The sequence below is a fragment of the Podarcis erhardii genome (assembly GCF_964252035.2).
Source record: "Podarcis erhardii genome assembly, chromosome: 10".
In the NCBI taxonomy this organism is placed as follows: domain Eukaryota; kingdom Metazoa; phylum Chordata; class Lepidosauria; order Squamata; family Lacertidae; genus Podarcis; species Podarcis erhardii.
Genome location: NC_138500.1, coordinates 61739387 through 61754133, shown reverse-complemented (window position 1 = coordinate 61754133; position 14747 = coordinate 61739387). Strand labels below are relative to the sequence as shown.

General features: G+C 41.2%; 1 protein-coding gene across 1 annotated transcript in view; it reads right to left on the bottom strand.

Annotated features, from left to right (window-relative positions):
* Positions 1-14747, bottom strand: part of IL17REL (interleukin 17 receptor E like) — a 50317-nt gene that overhangs the window by 13566 nt on the left and 22004 nt on the right. Inside the window, exons 3-11 of the mRNA XM_081879448.1 lie at positions 13883-14032; positions 11050-11159; positions 7522-7636; positions 4830-4874; positions 4287-4432; positions 2836-2907; positions 2557-2611; positions 1492-1655; positions 101-177 (exon numbers count right to left, since the gene is read on the bottom strand). Of these exons, the coding sequence (XP_081735574.1) occupies positions 101-177; positions 1492-1655; positions 2557-2611; positions 2836-2907; positions 4287-4432; positions 4830-4874; positions 7522-7636; positions 11050-11159; positions 13883-14032 (934 nt within the window). The remainder of the gene's footprint in view (positions 1-100; positions 178-1491; positions 1656-2556; positions 2612-2835; positions 2908-4286; positions 4433-4829; positions 4875-7521; positions 7637-11049; positions 11160-13882; positions 14033-14747) is intronic.

Genomic DNA, 14747 nt, shown 5'->3' with positions numbered 1-14747 from the left:
AGTCCACCGCTCTTATCCGCTACACCACACTGGCTCTCCAGAGGGGACAGCGTAGCTTTTCCACAGGACCCAGCTACAAGCTTTCTCTTAAAAGTAGAGCAAAGGAAATAATGTACAAAGGAAAAAATATACCTTCATGCAAAGGTTTGGCTGTGCATCAACTCGAGAATATTTTACCTGATTGAAAACAGAGTGATCAGAGAGTTATTGGCATCGTCTGAGAAAAACAGGCATTGGCATAGCTAGATTTTAGATGCATTGGAAAGATTATTGATTTATAAGCATTGCAAAGATATTCCTTACTGAACTGAAAGCTAAGCCTGACTTGGTGTAAACTTGACTTACTAACTGACAGCTAAAAGTTGACTTGGTGTACATCAAAGCCTCGTGTGGGTGGCATTTTTAGTGAATGCATGGAGTACACCCCCTTTGTTCACCCCCCACCTCCTTGAACACATCCTAGGCGCATTCAAACTGATGTATATCTGCATATAGCTTATGGACACAAGGGTAGGAATGTTCAAACAGATTGATCCTTCAATTTTTCCCCAGTCTCTTAACATTTTGCAGTAATGTCCTCCGCTTTAAAAAAATGTACCAATAATAATAATAATAATAATTTTATTTATACCTCGCCCTTCCCGGTTCAAAAACCGGGCTCAGGGCAGCTAACAACAAATTTAAAACACTTTAAAAAACTTAATTATAAAAACAGCACGAAATACAGTATAAAAACATGAATGACAATAAAATTCAAAATTCAAAAATCAATTAGATATTCCCCATGGCTAGCTGGCTGAATTGGTCCTACTTGGGCCAGCGAGGAGGCCAGGGGAGAATTAGCTGTGGGGTCTCAGAGTGGGTTTATCTTTACCAAAGATAAACGTTGCAAAGAACTGAACAATTAAAGATTAACTCTCCCAGCACACCAGGTCTAGAACAATGTATATGAAGAACTACACACATGAAATGGATATTATAAGTATAAAATGTAGCAGAGGTGCTGTTTGTAAGGTGGAAAAAAATGTTGTCAGCTGCGAGAACGGACTAACAAGTGAAGGATGACAATTGGACATTAAATAAGAGATGATACAGCTACATACATTTGCAACAGGGGCAGGAAACCTGATTTTAAGAAATTGTATTAAATTAAAGTAATTTGGTTTGATTTGTAATAATTTGGAATGTTAATTTTTTTAAAAAATTAAATAAAAAATATGTACCAAAATGCACATCCAGTCACATATCTTGTATTCAAACGCATTCAGAATGCCTATTTCAGAATGAAATAATATATTATTAAAATTAGCAATAAAAAATTCTGTTTTGTGGGAAAAGAATAAAGAAATTTGTTTTCAAAGGAGACCAACGCATTTTGGCCAATTACTGTTTCACAGTTTGTCTTCAAGTGAAACCAAGTTTGCCCTCCCACTCAATGACTACATGCAGAAATACTAGACCCTGTGCATATATTTGCTCTTTGGTGCTTACTTTCTCTGCAGCGATATTTGCCGTGTTCTCTAGATCAACGCACTGATCATTAGTCTTCATGAGCTGACAAAGGCTAACAGTAACGTGGACAGGGCAGGCTGCTTCCCATTCCAGCGTTTTTGTGTTGGGATTATAAATAACGTTGTCCCACAGGGCCTTGGTATCTAAAAGCAACACAAGAGGGAAATGAAGGCTGCGTAAAAGCACATTATATAGCTCAAGTGTCTGGGATGCTGAACTCAACTCCTCCCCAATGGTAGTTAGCTATAAGCACCTACCATTTTGTTGGCTGGGAGTGAGATGTGGCTCTGTTGCTATCAGCGCCAGATTTAGGTTTGATGAGGCCCTAAGCTACTGAAGGTAATGGAGCCCTTTATATGCCCAGCTGTCCTTTGTCAACAACAAATTGTCACTGTTTTTTGTGTTGAATATATGCTATATGGTAATTTATGGACCTAATAGGTATCTAAAGCCATTTGCACATAACAAAGATGTATTTTATCAAAGTAATTGTTGAACTGAAATACAATTAATAAGGACATTAATAGTGAAATACAACCCTATATATAGAAAGGAGCAAACCAGTGATATTTTAGGGAGCAGGCTAGCAGGCGGGGCCCATTACTTACATCATAGGAGCCTACAGAACACAAAACACTGTTGCTGTATGTAGGTTTTATTTTATTTGTTTTTATCTTATATTTTGGAAATGTACATGTAGTTGTTGTTGTTTCTTTAATTTTTTGGGGGCCCCCAAGAGAGTGGGGCCCTAAGCTGTAGCTTGTTCAGCTTATACGTAAATCTGGCACTGGTTGCTATCTACCATGAGAGTGCAAACACAGGACTATGATCTGTTATTGTCATTTTTAAAGGACTTTTGATATGCTGGACAAGTATTTTAGGTAAAATTCAGAAATCTGGATACACATCTGTGGAAAATTTAGACGAAAAACAGATCGGATAGCCTACTATCATGCTACCTGTGATTTCACCTTCCCCTTAACAATCATTTCTTTGACAGCATAGCGTCCATTCAAACGAGCAAAAAAACCATATTTTACTTGCCATTTTTAAATGGGCACAACTGGGTTCTCTGTGCGTCGGGGATCGCTGGCCATGCCTGCAATCCAAACAGGAAGATCCATTAGTTCAAATAACCAGATAGTTCAAAATCTATTTTTGAATAAATTCTTATCTACAAAGCCTCCCTTTACTAAATGCATTCATGTAGTTGGTTGTGTTCCTGCTCAAGGATTTTGCCCCGCTCTCAGAAATAATGTTCCTTCAATTAGCTACTGCGTTTTCTAACCAGGTTATATGTCCAACCATGTTGAAAATTCTTACCTCGATACATAGACAAGGCAACAACTGAGTGTACTGTAAAGAGACCGGTTTCATCAAATCCTTCCCTTGTACCTGAAATTGTAAAATACCCTGCAATAAGTCAAGTATTTCTGCACAGTAAATAACCTTTCAGAAAATTCCCCATGTATTCTTTTTATGGAGAATAACGTTATCAATGCTGGCTATGTTTGTGTTAAGAAAAAATACAAAAGCATTTTACAATACTATTTATATATAATAAAATCACATAAAAATCAAAATGGGAGACCATCAACAGTTATGGAAAGTGGTATTCTTAATGGCCTGTATAAGCCTGATGGAATAGAAGAGTTTTCAGGAGGCTTTTAAAGTTTGAAACAGAAGGCGCCTGCTGAATCTCTACTGACAAGAGAATCATTGCACAGGCCTGGGCCAATAATGCTTTTGAATTCTGGTGCTGGAGGAGATTTTTGAGAGTCCCATGGACTGCAAGAAGATCAAATCTATCCATTCTTAAGGAAATCTGCCCTGAGTGCTCACTGGAAGGACAGATCGTGAAGCTGAAGCTCCAAGACTTTGGCCACCTCATGAGAAGAGAAGACTCCCTGGAAAAGACCCTGATGTTGGGAAAGATTGAGGCCACAAGGAGAAGGGGACGACAGAGGATGAGATGGTTGGACAGTGTTCTCGAAGCTAACAGCATGAGTTCGACCAAACTGCGGGAGGCAGTGGAAGACAGGAGTGCCTGGCGTGCTCTGGTCCATGGGGTCACGAAGAGTCGGACACGACTAATTGACTAAGCAACAACAACAATCATTGGCTCTGGCTCTGCTTCCTGTTGGCCTTCTCTGCCTTCCCCCCTACCAGTCTCAAGGCACACCAGCCTCCACTGTTAGATGTCCCAAGATGCTGGCAGCATTGAGGGAAGAAAAGAGCAAAGAGAAAGGTGGAAGAAAAAGAAGAGAAAAGGATAGGAAAACAGAGAGCAACAAACGACAAAACATTGCATGCATCCGTCCTGCCAAATATGGCCTCTTCATCAGGAACATGGTACAAAATGATAGTAGGTCTTTGGATGTCTTTAGTAACATAGGAAATTCCATTTCTTTCTGCTAAGTCAGGGGTCAGCAAACCTTTTCAGCAGTGGGCCGGTCCACTGTCCCTCAGACCTTGGGGGGGCAGACTATATTGGGGGGGGATGAACAAATTCCTATACCCCACAAATAACCCAGAGATGCATTTTAAATAAAAGCACACATTCTATTCATGCAAAAACATCAGGCAGGCCCCACAAATAACCCAGAGATGCATTTTAAATAAAAGGACACGCTCTACTCATGTAAAAACATGCTGATTCCCGGACCATCCGTGGGCCGGATTTAGAAGGCAATTGGGTCAGATCTGGGCCCCAGGCCTTAGTTTTCCTACCCATGTGCTAAGTGGACCATTTTCAGTTTCCTACAAACACTTACCAAGGCGACTGGACCCACATCTTCACAAAGAAACCACTGGTGGCAAAGGCGAACGTAATAATCTGTGCCTTCAACAGCCTCTGAAATATTCACTAAAATGGTTTTTCTCACTCTGTCCACATCATAAATGATTCTGATGCCCGAAACTTGGAGTGGGGGGGGGGGGAGAGAGAGAGAATGGTATTAACAAATGTTTGTGCTTTAATTTTACTGTTGATGTGAGTCAATATAAGATCCGGAATTCCATGACTGATTTGATTGCTATTTGGGTTTGACATTTGGTTTCAATCAGTATTAGCATCACCAAGGCTACATTCCTGTCCATATTTACCTAGGAGTAAGCCCCACATTTCTCCAATGAGAGTACGGACATCCTAATCAAATAATAATAATAATAGTAATAATAATAATAATAATAGTTTACCAAAGCATGCATTTCTGTTTCAGATTAGTTTCAAACTATGATTAGTAGAATTCAGAAACAAAGGAAGTGTTCTACATGATGTAGTGCATGTAATTTAGACCTCCTGGACCTCAGCTTACCAAAACAGCCTGGAATATTTTCCTCCACATCACTGTTTCTGCAATCTGCAAAATTCAAAACAGATCGTTTATTTTTCTGAGACGTCTGTCTTCTTGCCTCACAGAGCTGTTGTCCTGGGAAATGGGGACGGGACAACCATGCACCCCACCTTTCACCCCTTGAATAAAATTAATAAATGTAAAAAATAATAATATTATTCTATGGGAAACAGAATGTTGGGCCAGATAGGCCTTTAGTCTAATCCAGTTCCTCTCGTCTCATGCCCAGCTCCACCCTATCTAACTATTGTTTGTTTCACGGTCTCCCATAATGGGATAGAAGCTCTTTGGCCACACATTTATTTGATTTTGTTCCCACTTTTAAAGATACTTCTTAAAAGTCTATTTACAACTTATTTGGGGGGGTTTTTCTCATGCAACAAAATGAAAAGCAACCTAATGGTTGACTGAAACGCTAAGCATTTTAGTGTTACGCGTTGGAGGTCAAACTATACAGCAGCTGGAAAGAGTTTTCTGTTCTTTTATTTACCAAATGCTGTAAATAAGGGAAGTCAGGCAGAACACACTTCCTAAAAAGAAATGCATGAGTGAATCGGTTACTTGGCTTGGATGGAAACGCTAAATGGAGTTTCACAATAAGTTCTGCTTTCTGATTGTGTCTTACTGGGAAGCCGATTAGGGTCAAATGAGATTTGATGCTCAATGCATCGTTAGAAACTACATCAAGATTTGTTAAAAAAATAAATAGCTGAGCTGATTTTCACCAGGACTATAGTGAACGGGGAGGAGAGGTTTAATTATTTAGTCCCTAGCTATGATACCAATGAAAATTGCCCTTTCGTGCTACTGTTTATTTTAGGCATTTGTGGTTTAACATGGCAGGGCTGCCCTATAGGTCCTTTATACTAGGAGTAGACAAATCTGTCAATCTCAGTGTCTTCTAATTCCTAAGATTATTTTTTTTCTAATCTTCAATTCAGTTCTCCACATTTCCAGATCAGTTCACCATTTTTATATTTAAAAGTCCTCATGAAAACTCGTCAGGGTCTGCGGTGAGAATTTCTCCCAATATGCATGTTTTGCCTAACAAGTACACCTGTGAAATGCAATTTTCCTAATACAGTGGTACCTCGGGTTACATACACTTCAGGTTACAGACTCCACTAACCCAGAAATAGTACATCGGGTTAAGAACTTTGCTTCAGGATGAGAACAGAAATCATGTGGAGGCGGCGTGGCGGCAGGGGAAGGCCCCATTAGCTAAAGTGGTGCTTCAGGTTAAGAACAGTTTCAGGTTAAGAATGGACCTCCGGAACAAATTAAGTACTTAACCTGAGGTACCACTGTACTTGCACCCATATATGAATTTGTAGGCACACTTTGCCCCAGGACCTGCTGTTTTGTACAAATTACTCGGCTGAAGAACTGCAATGCAAAATTCGGAAAAGTGCAGATTTTTGCAGGGCGGCTGTGTTTTGGTTTGTGTGTTATTCTGGAAAGCGCAAATTCACCTTCAAATGAGAACTCAATTGAGTTCCTTCCCCAACACTACTTTAAAAGGTAAAGGGACCCCTGACCGTTAGGTCCAGTCGCGGACGACTCTGGAGTTGTGACGCTCACCTCGCTTTCCTGGCCAAGCGAGCCGGTGTACACCTTTTGGGTCATGTGGCCAGCATGACTAAGCCACTTCCAGCAAACCAGAGCAGTGCACGGAAACGCCGTTTACCTTCCCGCCAGAGCGGTACCTATTTATCTACTTGCACTTTGACGTGCTTTTGAACTGCTAGGTTGGCAGGGGCAAGAACCGAGCAACGGGAGCTCACCCCATCACGGGGATTCGAACCGCTGACCTTCTGATCGGCAAGCCCTAGGCTCTGTGGTTTAGACCACAGTGCCACCCGTATCCCTTAACACACTACTTTACACACAACTAAATATCACCATTCTCACCAACCTGGTTCGTATTTATTAATACAGTGGTACCTTGGTTCTTAAATGCCTTGGTACTCAAACGACTTGGAATCAAAACACTGCAAACCCAGAAGTAAGTGTTCCAGTTTGTGAACTTTTCCTGGAAGCCAAATGTGCTCCGTTTTGAGTGCTATGCTTCCATTTTGAGTACCACACTTCTGTTTTGAGTGTTACTCTGAGGTCTGTCTGTTTTTGCTATTGGTTTTGTGATTTTGTTTTTACAGCTCTTTTTGTTTTGTTTTTGTGATTGTGTGGAATCCAGTTCAGCTACTGATTGATTAATTGATTGATTGATTGTGTGACTGCAGTACATTGTTTATTGCTTTCATTTTATGGATCAGTGGTCTCGTTTAATAGTAAGATCTACGTTAAATTGCTGTTTTAGGGGTTGTTTTCAAACGGGTTAATCCATTTTGCATTACTTTCTATGGGAAAGCACGCCTTGGTTTTGGAACGCTTTAGTTTTGGAACAGATTTCTGGAACAGATTAAGTTTGAGAACCAAGGTACCACTGTAAGTATATTTATACTTAGAGCTATATACTGTAAATCTTGAGCCAAGGTCAAGGAAAGAAGGTATTACAGTTCAGACAAGAGTTGGGATTATAGTTCTAATTTGTAAAAATTGCCAATTTCCTGGTCAGCATGCATCTCTGTTTTCTCATTCATGACACCCTCCCAACCTGTAAGATCATCATTTATTTCCAAAGATGGATTCCTACCTTCAACATAATATTCTTGATTCTTTTTAACTCCGCAGTAATTTGGAATTGTCCTCATGGTCACATGGAGATGTTGTCCTGCGCTGACTTCATAGCAGTTAAACTGCACTTTCACCTGTTTGGATTACAAACCAAAAAAATCAAGGGAATTATAGGCAATTTCCAGATCATGTTGGAAAGATTCCAAAACAAGGTTAGATTATGGTCTTGTTGAGTCTACTGGGTTGATGTGTTCAAACCTGTTTTTGAACACGGTATATTTTCTATTTTCTCGCCACGATTTAAATAATCAAGAGGCATGGCATACTGGCAAGCTGCCAGGAGGAATTACCAAGGAAATGTTTCCTGAGGTTCTCACATTCCAAGCTCATTGCTAAAATGCAAACTATAGCAAACACAGCATCCTGGCAGTTGCTCAGATCCAATGATCACTTGAGAATACGGCAATTTCAAACATTCATTCATTCATAGCACTTTTCCATCAACAACATCTTATATTGAGATGTTCCACAGGAGGAAGCTGAGGAGAACTCTCATATGTATGCATTAGGGAGGTTCATAAAAAAACTTTTTTTTTTTTTGAAAATACCTGTTCCAAAGGTCTTATCTTACTACACTAGGGATTATATAGCTATATCTGAAATTTCATGCATGTCTGTTAATATCTTGACCCCCTGAATTGAAATTTCAGCCTTCACAACATAGGGAAACGGCCAAGTAAACAGCTATTTTCGTGGAGGAGGGTCAAGATATTAACGGATATGCATGAAATTTCAGATATAACTATATAATCCCTATTGTAGTAAAACAAGACCTTTGGAGCAGGCAGTTTCAAAACAAAGTTTTTTTATGAACCACCCTAGTATATATACATCACAGCATGCTCAAAGATTTGCATTATGTTAAACAGGAATCCCAGTAGTGATATATGGAAGTGAGAGCTGGACCATAAAGAAGGCTGATCGCTGAAAAATTGATGCTTTTGAATTATGGTGCTGGAGGAGACTCTTGAGAGTCCCATGGACTGCAAGAAGATCAAACCTATCCATTCTGAAGGAAATCAGCCCTGAGTGCTCACTGGAAGGTCAGATCCTGAAGCTGAGGCTCCAATACTTTGGCCACCTCATGAGAAGAGAAGACTCCCTGGAAAAGACCCTGATGCTGGGAAAGATGGAGGGCACAAGAAGAAGGGGATGACAGAGGACGAGATGGTTGGATAGTGTTCTCAAAGCTACCAGCATGAGTTTGACTAAACTGCGGGAGGCAGTGGAAGACAGAAGTGCCTGGTGTGCTCTGGTCCATAGGGTCACGAAGAGTCGGACACGACTAAACGACTAAACGACAACAACAACAACAAACAGGAATCATTCGCTGAAATCAGCAGTGAATCACTCGTTGATATTGGAGCGAATGATACTGTACAGGTTTTAAAGCTCATGGTCTCTGAAATTTAGGCTGCAATCCTATGCATTGAGACCTAGCAGAAATCCCCACTGTGCACTTCCATCAATGCATATGAGCACTGACCCTGATTCAGCTCTGCTTGCAGGGAAGACGCTGTGGTTAGCAGCAGTTCTGACTACGAATGCACATTCTCATATGCATCAAACTATGCATCTAGCATTATTCAAAGGGTCTCAGACGCACCTCTTGGTGTGGTTGAGATTTCGTTTGCCCAGCTGCATCTACACTGGTGTATCTCTGGTGTTCCTCCATCTCCTTGCTCAATCGGGACAACGATCAAACCTCTAGCCCCAAACCAGCATTAAGTCCAGGGTTCGCAAAAGAAATGTAGCTATAAAACACTTTCCATGAAAAGATTGACTATAAATATATGTGACGGGGCCTTCTCTGTGGTAGCTCCCCATTTGTGGAATGCCCTCTCTGCTGGTGTGCATGTCTTTCTCCCTCCTTTATTGGCTTTCAGGAAGAATTTAAATACCCAGGTTGATAGATACTGGTCATGGCAACCTTGAAATTAGCAACTGTGATTGCTCTTAAACGTTTCTTAGGTGCTCTAAACGTTTTCAAGTGTTTAAAATATGTGTTTATTTTAGTTTAAATTGTACTGTTTTAACCATCTGGTGTGCGACACCCTCGGCTCCTTTGGAAGGAAGGGATGATATCTAACAGAATGAATGAATGAATGAGAGATCAGAATTTCAAGGTTCCTTTCAGATGACATCTTTATAGAGCATCTTTTCACACAAATTTTGTGATAGCCACTATCTATTGATTATTCATTCTGATTGATTTGTGGGGAGGTTATACAGCATCTCGTCAAGTAATCCCACACTTTTCAGTGCATTTCCCCATCACTTTTTGTACCCCAAAAAGTAAAAGGGCAACTTGGGAGCAGGTTTGCTGTGCAAGAAGTCAAATCCACTTTGATTTGAATTTTGCCCATTGAATCACCCCACAGCCATCCCCCCCCCAAAAAAACCTAACAGTCTGGAAATGACTCAATAAAGTGAGGGGGTATGTTAGAACTGACGATTTTGAAATAAAGAGTTTTCGTGAAGACCAGCAGACATGCGAAGCGAACAGCATAAGGCATCATTAGTTTTTCATTAACTGTGGGGAGATTTATATATATATAGGCATCTGGGAACAATGACATGAAATACCCTAAGCCCACACAACACACATACGGCCATTATGGTGCTTTCATGATGTCAATGCAAACATAAACCACAGTGTCTTCTTCAGACAGACACGAACCAGTCTGCAAATGTGGTAGCAATTACAATCAAAAGCTTGCTCCTCTTTTATCAGAGCTGCAGATCCTGTTCAAATAGCTTCAGTCTCACTCGGTGCCTGCAGCTCTTCCCTGGTTCAACTATTACTAAGGCAAGGAGCCAAGAAGTGGGAATGGCCTGGGGTGCCCCAACAGCACTGTAGGTCAGAAATAAGTTCCTGGGCAAACATTCATCCCCAGTTCTCCTCAACATCCTACGTTCCAAAACCACTTGTTTTCTGGTTTATATTAATGGGGGCAGGGGGACATTGTTAAGTATAAGCTTCTGCTGTCTCAGCTGTGTACACAATATCAATTCAACGCACATCACTTTTGCAAAATAATTCTGGGAACTGTACAGCTGTACCTTGGATCCCGAATGACTTGGCTCCTGAAAAAAAATTGGCTCCGGAACAATTGAAACCCTGGAAGCGAGTGTTCCAGTTCTCGAAAGATTTTTGGAAGCCAAACATCCAGCATGGCTTCTGCAGTTTCTGATTGGCTGCAGGACGCTCCTGTAGCCAATTGGAAGCCGCGCTTTGGTTTCCGAACATTTTGGAAGTCAAAAGGACTTCCAGAACGGATTCAGTTCGACTTCCAAAATACGACTGTGCTTTGTTGAGGGTGCTGGGAACTTTAGATCTGTGAGGGTAAACTATGGCTCCCAGGATTCCATGGGGGAAGTAATGTGCTTTAAATATATGATACATATACACAGCCCTGCATTTAATAGCTTGTTCTTAAAATCTCAAAACGGCAAAGATTTGACAACAGTGTAATGAAGCATTTACCTTCCTTACAGCAGACTTTACATTTATGTCCTTCAATATCTTCACTCTCACACACTGAGAGTTCTGTGTTTCCATTGAGAGATAGCAAATTTCAATGCCACGGATATTTTCTAAAAAGAAATTTAGAAATACTTGTAAGTCCTGCTCTCTTCTCAAACTGATTTGGCCTACAGCCCCCTTTTCAGGCAAAAAAAAATTACTCAGCACCACCCTGGAAATATATCTTCTTTAAGCAAACAAACAGAAAGATGCAGTGTTGATGGACTTGACCACTGATCGGTTATAACTTGTGTGTTTATTTGGAAAATAAAGCAATTGCTACAGCTTTAACTCTATGTTTCATCGGTAAGCATCATTATGTGACCCCTGAGCCAAGGAGATTGTTATTATTGACTAAGAAGGTAAAGGTACCCCCAGACCGTTAGGTCTAGTCACGGACAACTCTGGGGTTGGGCGCTCATTTTGCTCTATAGGCCAAGAGAGCCGGTGTTTGTCCGCAGACAGCTTCCGGGTCATGTGGCCAGCATGACTAAGCTGCTTCTGGCAAACCAGAGCAGCACACAAAAACACCATTTACCTTCCCACCAGAGCGGTACCTATTTATCTACTTGCACTGATGTGCTTTTGAACTGGTAGGTTGGCAGGAGCTGGGACCAAACAACGGGAGCTCACCCCATCGAGGGGATTCGAACCACCGACCTTCTGATCGGCAACTCCTAGGCTCTGTGGTTTAACCCACAGTGCCACCCGCATCCCATTACCAGTTAGTTTCTTTAATAAACACAGCGAAGGACAAAAGAAAACATCTTACCAGAATGTTTATAATAATATTTATTAGATTTATAAAACAAAAATCCACATACATAACAACATGATCTTTCTCATTCACCACGTTTCATTCTCATCTTTGGACCTCCTCACATCTCTGGTTCCTGCTTTCTAAACACATAGATTTTTCTAGCAAATTATTCGCTAAATTCAGTTTATATCATGTAATTATCCTATATTGAGTCTCAGATCTTAGAGTTTAAATCACTCCTAATTCTAAAATATTGTTCATCCAAAATTTGTCTTTTCTTTCAATCACATTCAAATTTATGTTCCTTGTTACTAATTTGTTGGAACCATCTTATTGCAAATCTTACATCTTTCTTAACATTCATACAATTTACAGTATTTTTGTAGATAATCCTTAAATTTCTTCCAGTCCTCCTCCACCCGTTCTTCTCCCTGGTCTCGGATTCTGCCAGTCATCTCAACATCTTACCAGAATGGTGGTGCTCCCAATGAAGGACCGCACCCTCTTCCATCCCTATTAATCTACATCACTACACTACATCTTCTAGAGTATTTGTCTGCCAGGTGTTGAAGGATAAGGGCCTGGTCTATAGTTGAACGCTTTGCTCTAAAACCAGCTTGAGCTTCTGATAGAATATGCTCTCTTTCCATCCACTCCACTAATTTATCACATAAATGAGCAGCGTACAGTTTACTAATAATACTACAGTTTACTAATAATACTACAGTTTACTAATAATAATACTACTTAATAATTACTAATAATAATACTAATTATAATACTTAATAGACTTACTAATAATAATACTTAATAGACTGATTGGTCTATAGTTAGCTGGCTCAGTTCTGCTTCCTTTCTTGAATATTGGAATGATGATGGCCTCGGGGATAATAGCCGCTTGATTTATACTAGTGAACAAGGCGGATAGCACAGGGGCCCACCATTCAACATTTGCCTTAAGAATTTCTGGTGGGATATTGTCAGCACCCGGGGCTTTCCCTGATTTAAGAGATTGAATAAGGCCAGTAATTTCTTCTGTGGTTACTTTCTGTGCAGTGCCAGATTTACGTATAAGCTAAACAAGCTATAGCTTAGGGTCTCACTCTCTTGGGGGCCCCCAAAAAATTAAAGGGAAAAAACTGGGTGTACATTTCCAAAATATAAGATAAAAAACAAATAAAATAAAACCTACATACAGCAACAGCAACAGTGTTTGTGTTGTGTAGGCTCCTATTTGTTATGTGCAAATGGCTTTAGATACCTATTAGGTCCATAAATTACCATATAGCATACAGTGGTACCTCGGGTTACAGATGCTTCAGGTTACAGACTCCACTAACCCGGAAGTAGAACCTCGGGTTAAGAACTTTGCTTCAGGATAAGAACAGAAATTGCGCGGTGGCAGCGGGAGGCCCCATTAGCTAAAGTGGTACCTGAGGTTATGAACAGTTTCAGCTTAAGAATGGACCTCCAGAACGAATTAAGCTCTTAACCTGAGCTACCACTATATATTCAACACAAAAAACAGCAGCAATTTGTTGTTGACAAAGGACAGCTGGACATATAAAGGGCCCCATTACCTTCAGTAGCTTAGGGCCTCATCAAACCTAAATCCGGCCCTATTTCTGAGATTTTCCGAGCTCTTCTTGACCTTGGGCTGAGCGGAGGAATGAATCTGTTAACTCTCTCTTCTAGTGTTTCTTCTGCTAGCTGCTCCCCATCCAGTATTCCCCAGCTTCTGCCTTCTGAACTATGCCCCTCTGCGAACCACTGTTCCAAATCTATACTAATATTCCAAATCTATACAAATCTATACTGTCCTCCTGCTCCTGGGAAGATTCAGGGTCAGGGGGAAGGGGTGGCTCCCACCATTCTTCCTCAGTGTAGCCTTCCTCAGCATGGTCCCTGACAAAAGGGTTTACCAAAGCCCAGGAAAACCCATTGCCTCTGGCACAACTGCCGGATCCAGAGTTGCCATCCTGCCATGGCGCCCGACCTGTTTGTTGCAGAGATTCCACATTGAATCCTACTTACCCTCAAGATGTAGTGTCGCCTTAACACTCAAGAGAAGAGAGCATTGCCTTTGTCCTCCACACTTCATGGCGGTCCACAGCTTCATGCTTCTCAGGGTGGTAGGAGACAGAGAGGCAGGAGCAGGGTGGCAGAAGCTGCTAAGAATACCACCTGTGGGTAGACCCATATATTTAAAAGGTGCATGAAAATGTTTTTTTAAAGCGTTGCCCCTACGAACAATCTCTGCTCGTTGGCAGGAGGCTTCTCTTAAAATTATCTTTGCGTGACCAGGCCACGACAGCCCCAGGCCCCAGGGATCATAAGGAAGGAATAAATACTCTGACAACGTTATATGGAATTAAAATTAGGCCATAACTTTATTAAACTTCCGAATGTAGAAAGACCTTGGCTTAGGACTTGGGCATGTATCCCCCCCAGGCCCCCAGCCAGGGGAACTGGGGTGTATCAGGGTAAATGGGATAAGGGGGTGCAATGTGAGACGTAAGCCCATATCCCCACACGCAGGGTAGTTCACGGACAACTTTTCAGTGTATGGCCAATGACGCCCATTATATAACCCCTTTAAAGGGGGACCCAGGAATCACTGTCACAGGGGGGTGAGTCACCACTTCAAACCCCCCCCCCCATTATAGGGAAGAAAAGGATTCCACCCAAGGCCATAACCGCCAAAGTTGTGGCAAATTGCTACTGGGAAGACAAAACCTGCCAATGCAAGAAAAATTATTCCCAGTCCTTCAACAGCAAGCAGTCAAAGACCGCAGCAGCGCCCGCTAAACAGGAATAAAAGTTAACCTGCAAACAAGGAAACATTAAACTAAGGGAGGGTGAATCTCCAGAACTGACTGCCTGGCTATTGTCGGCTCCA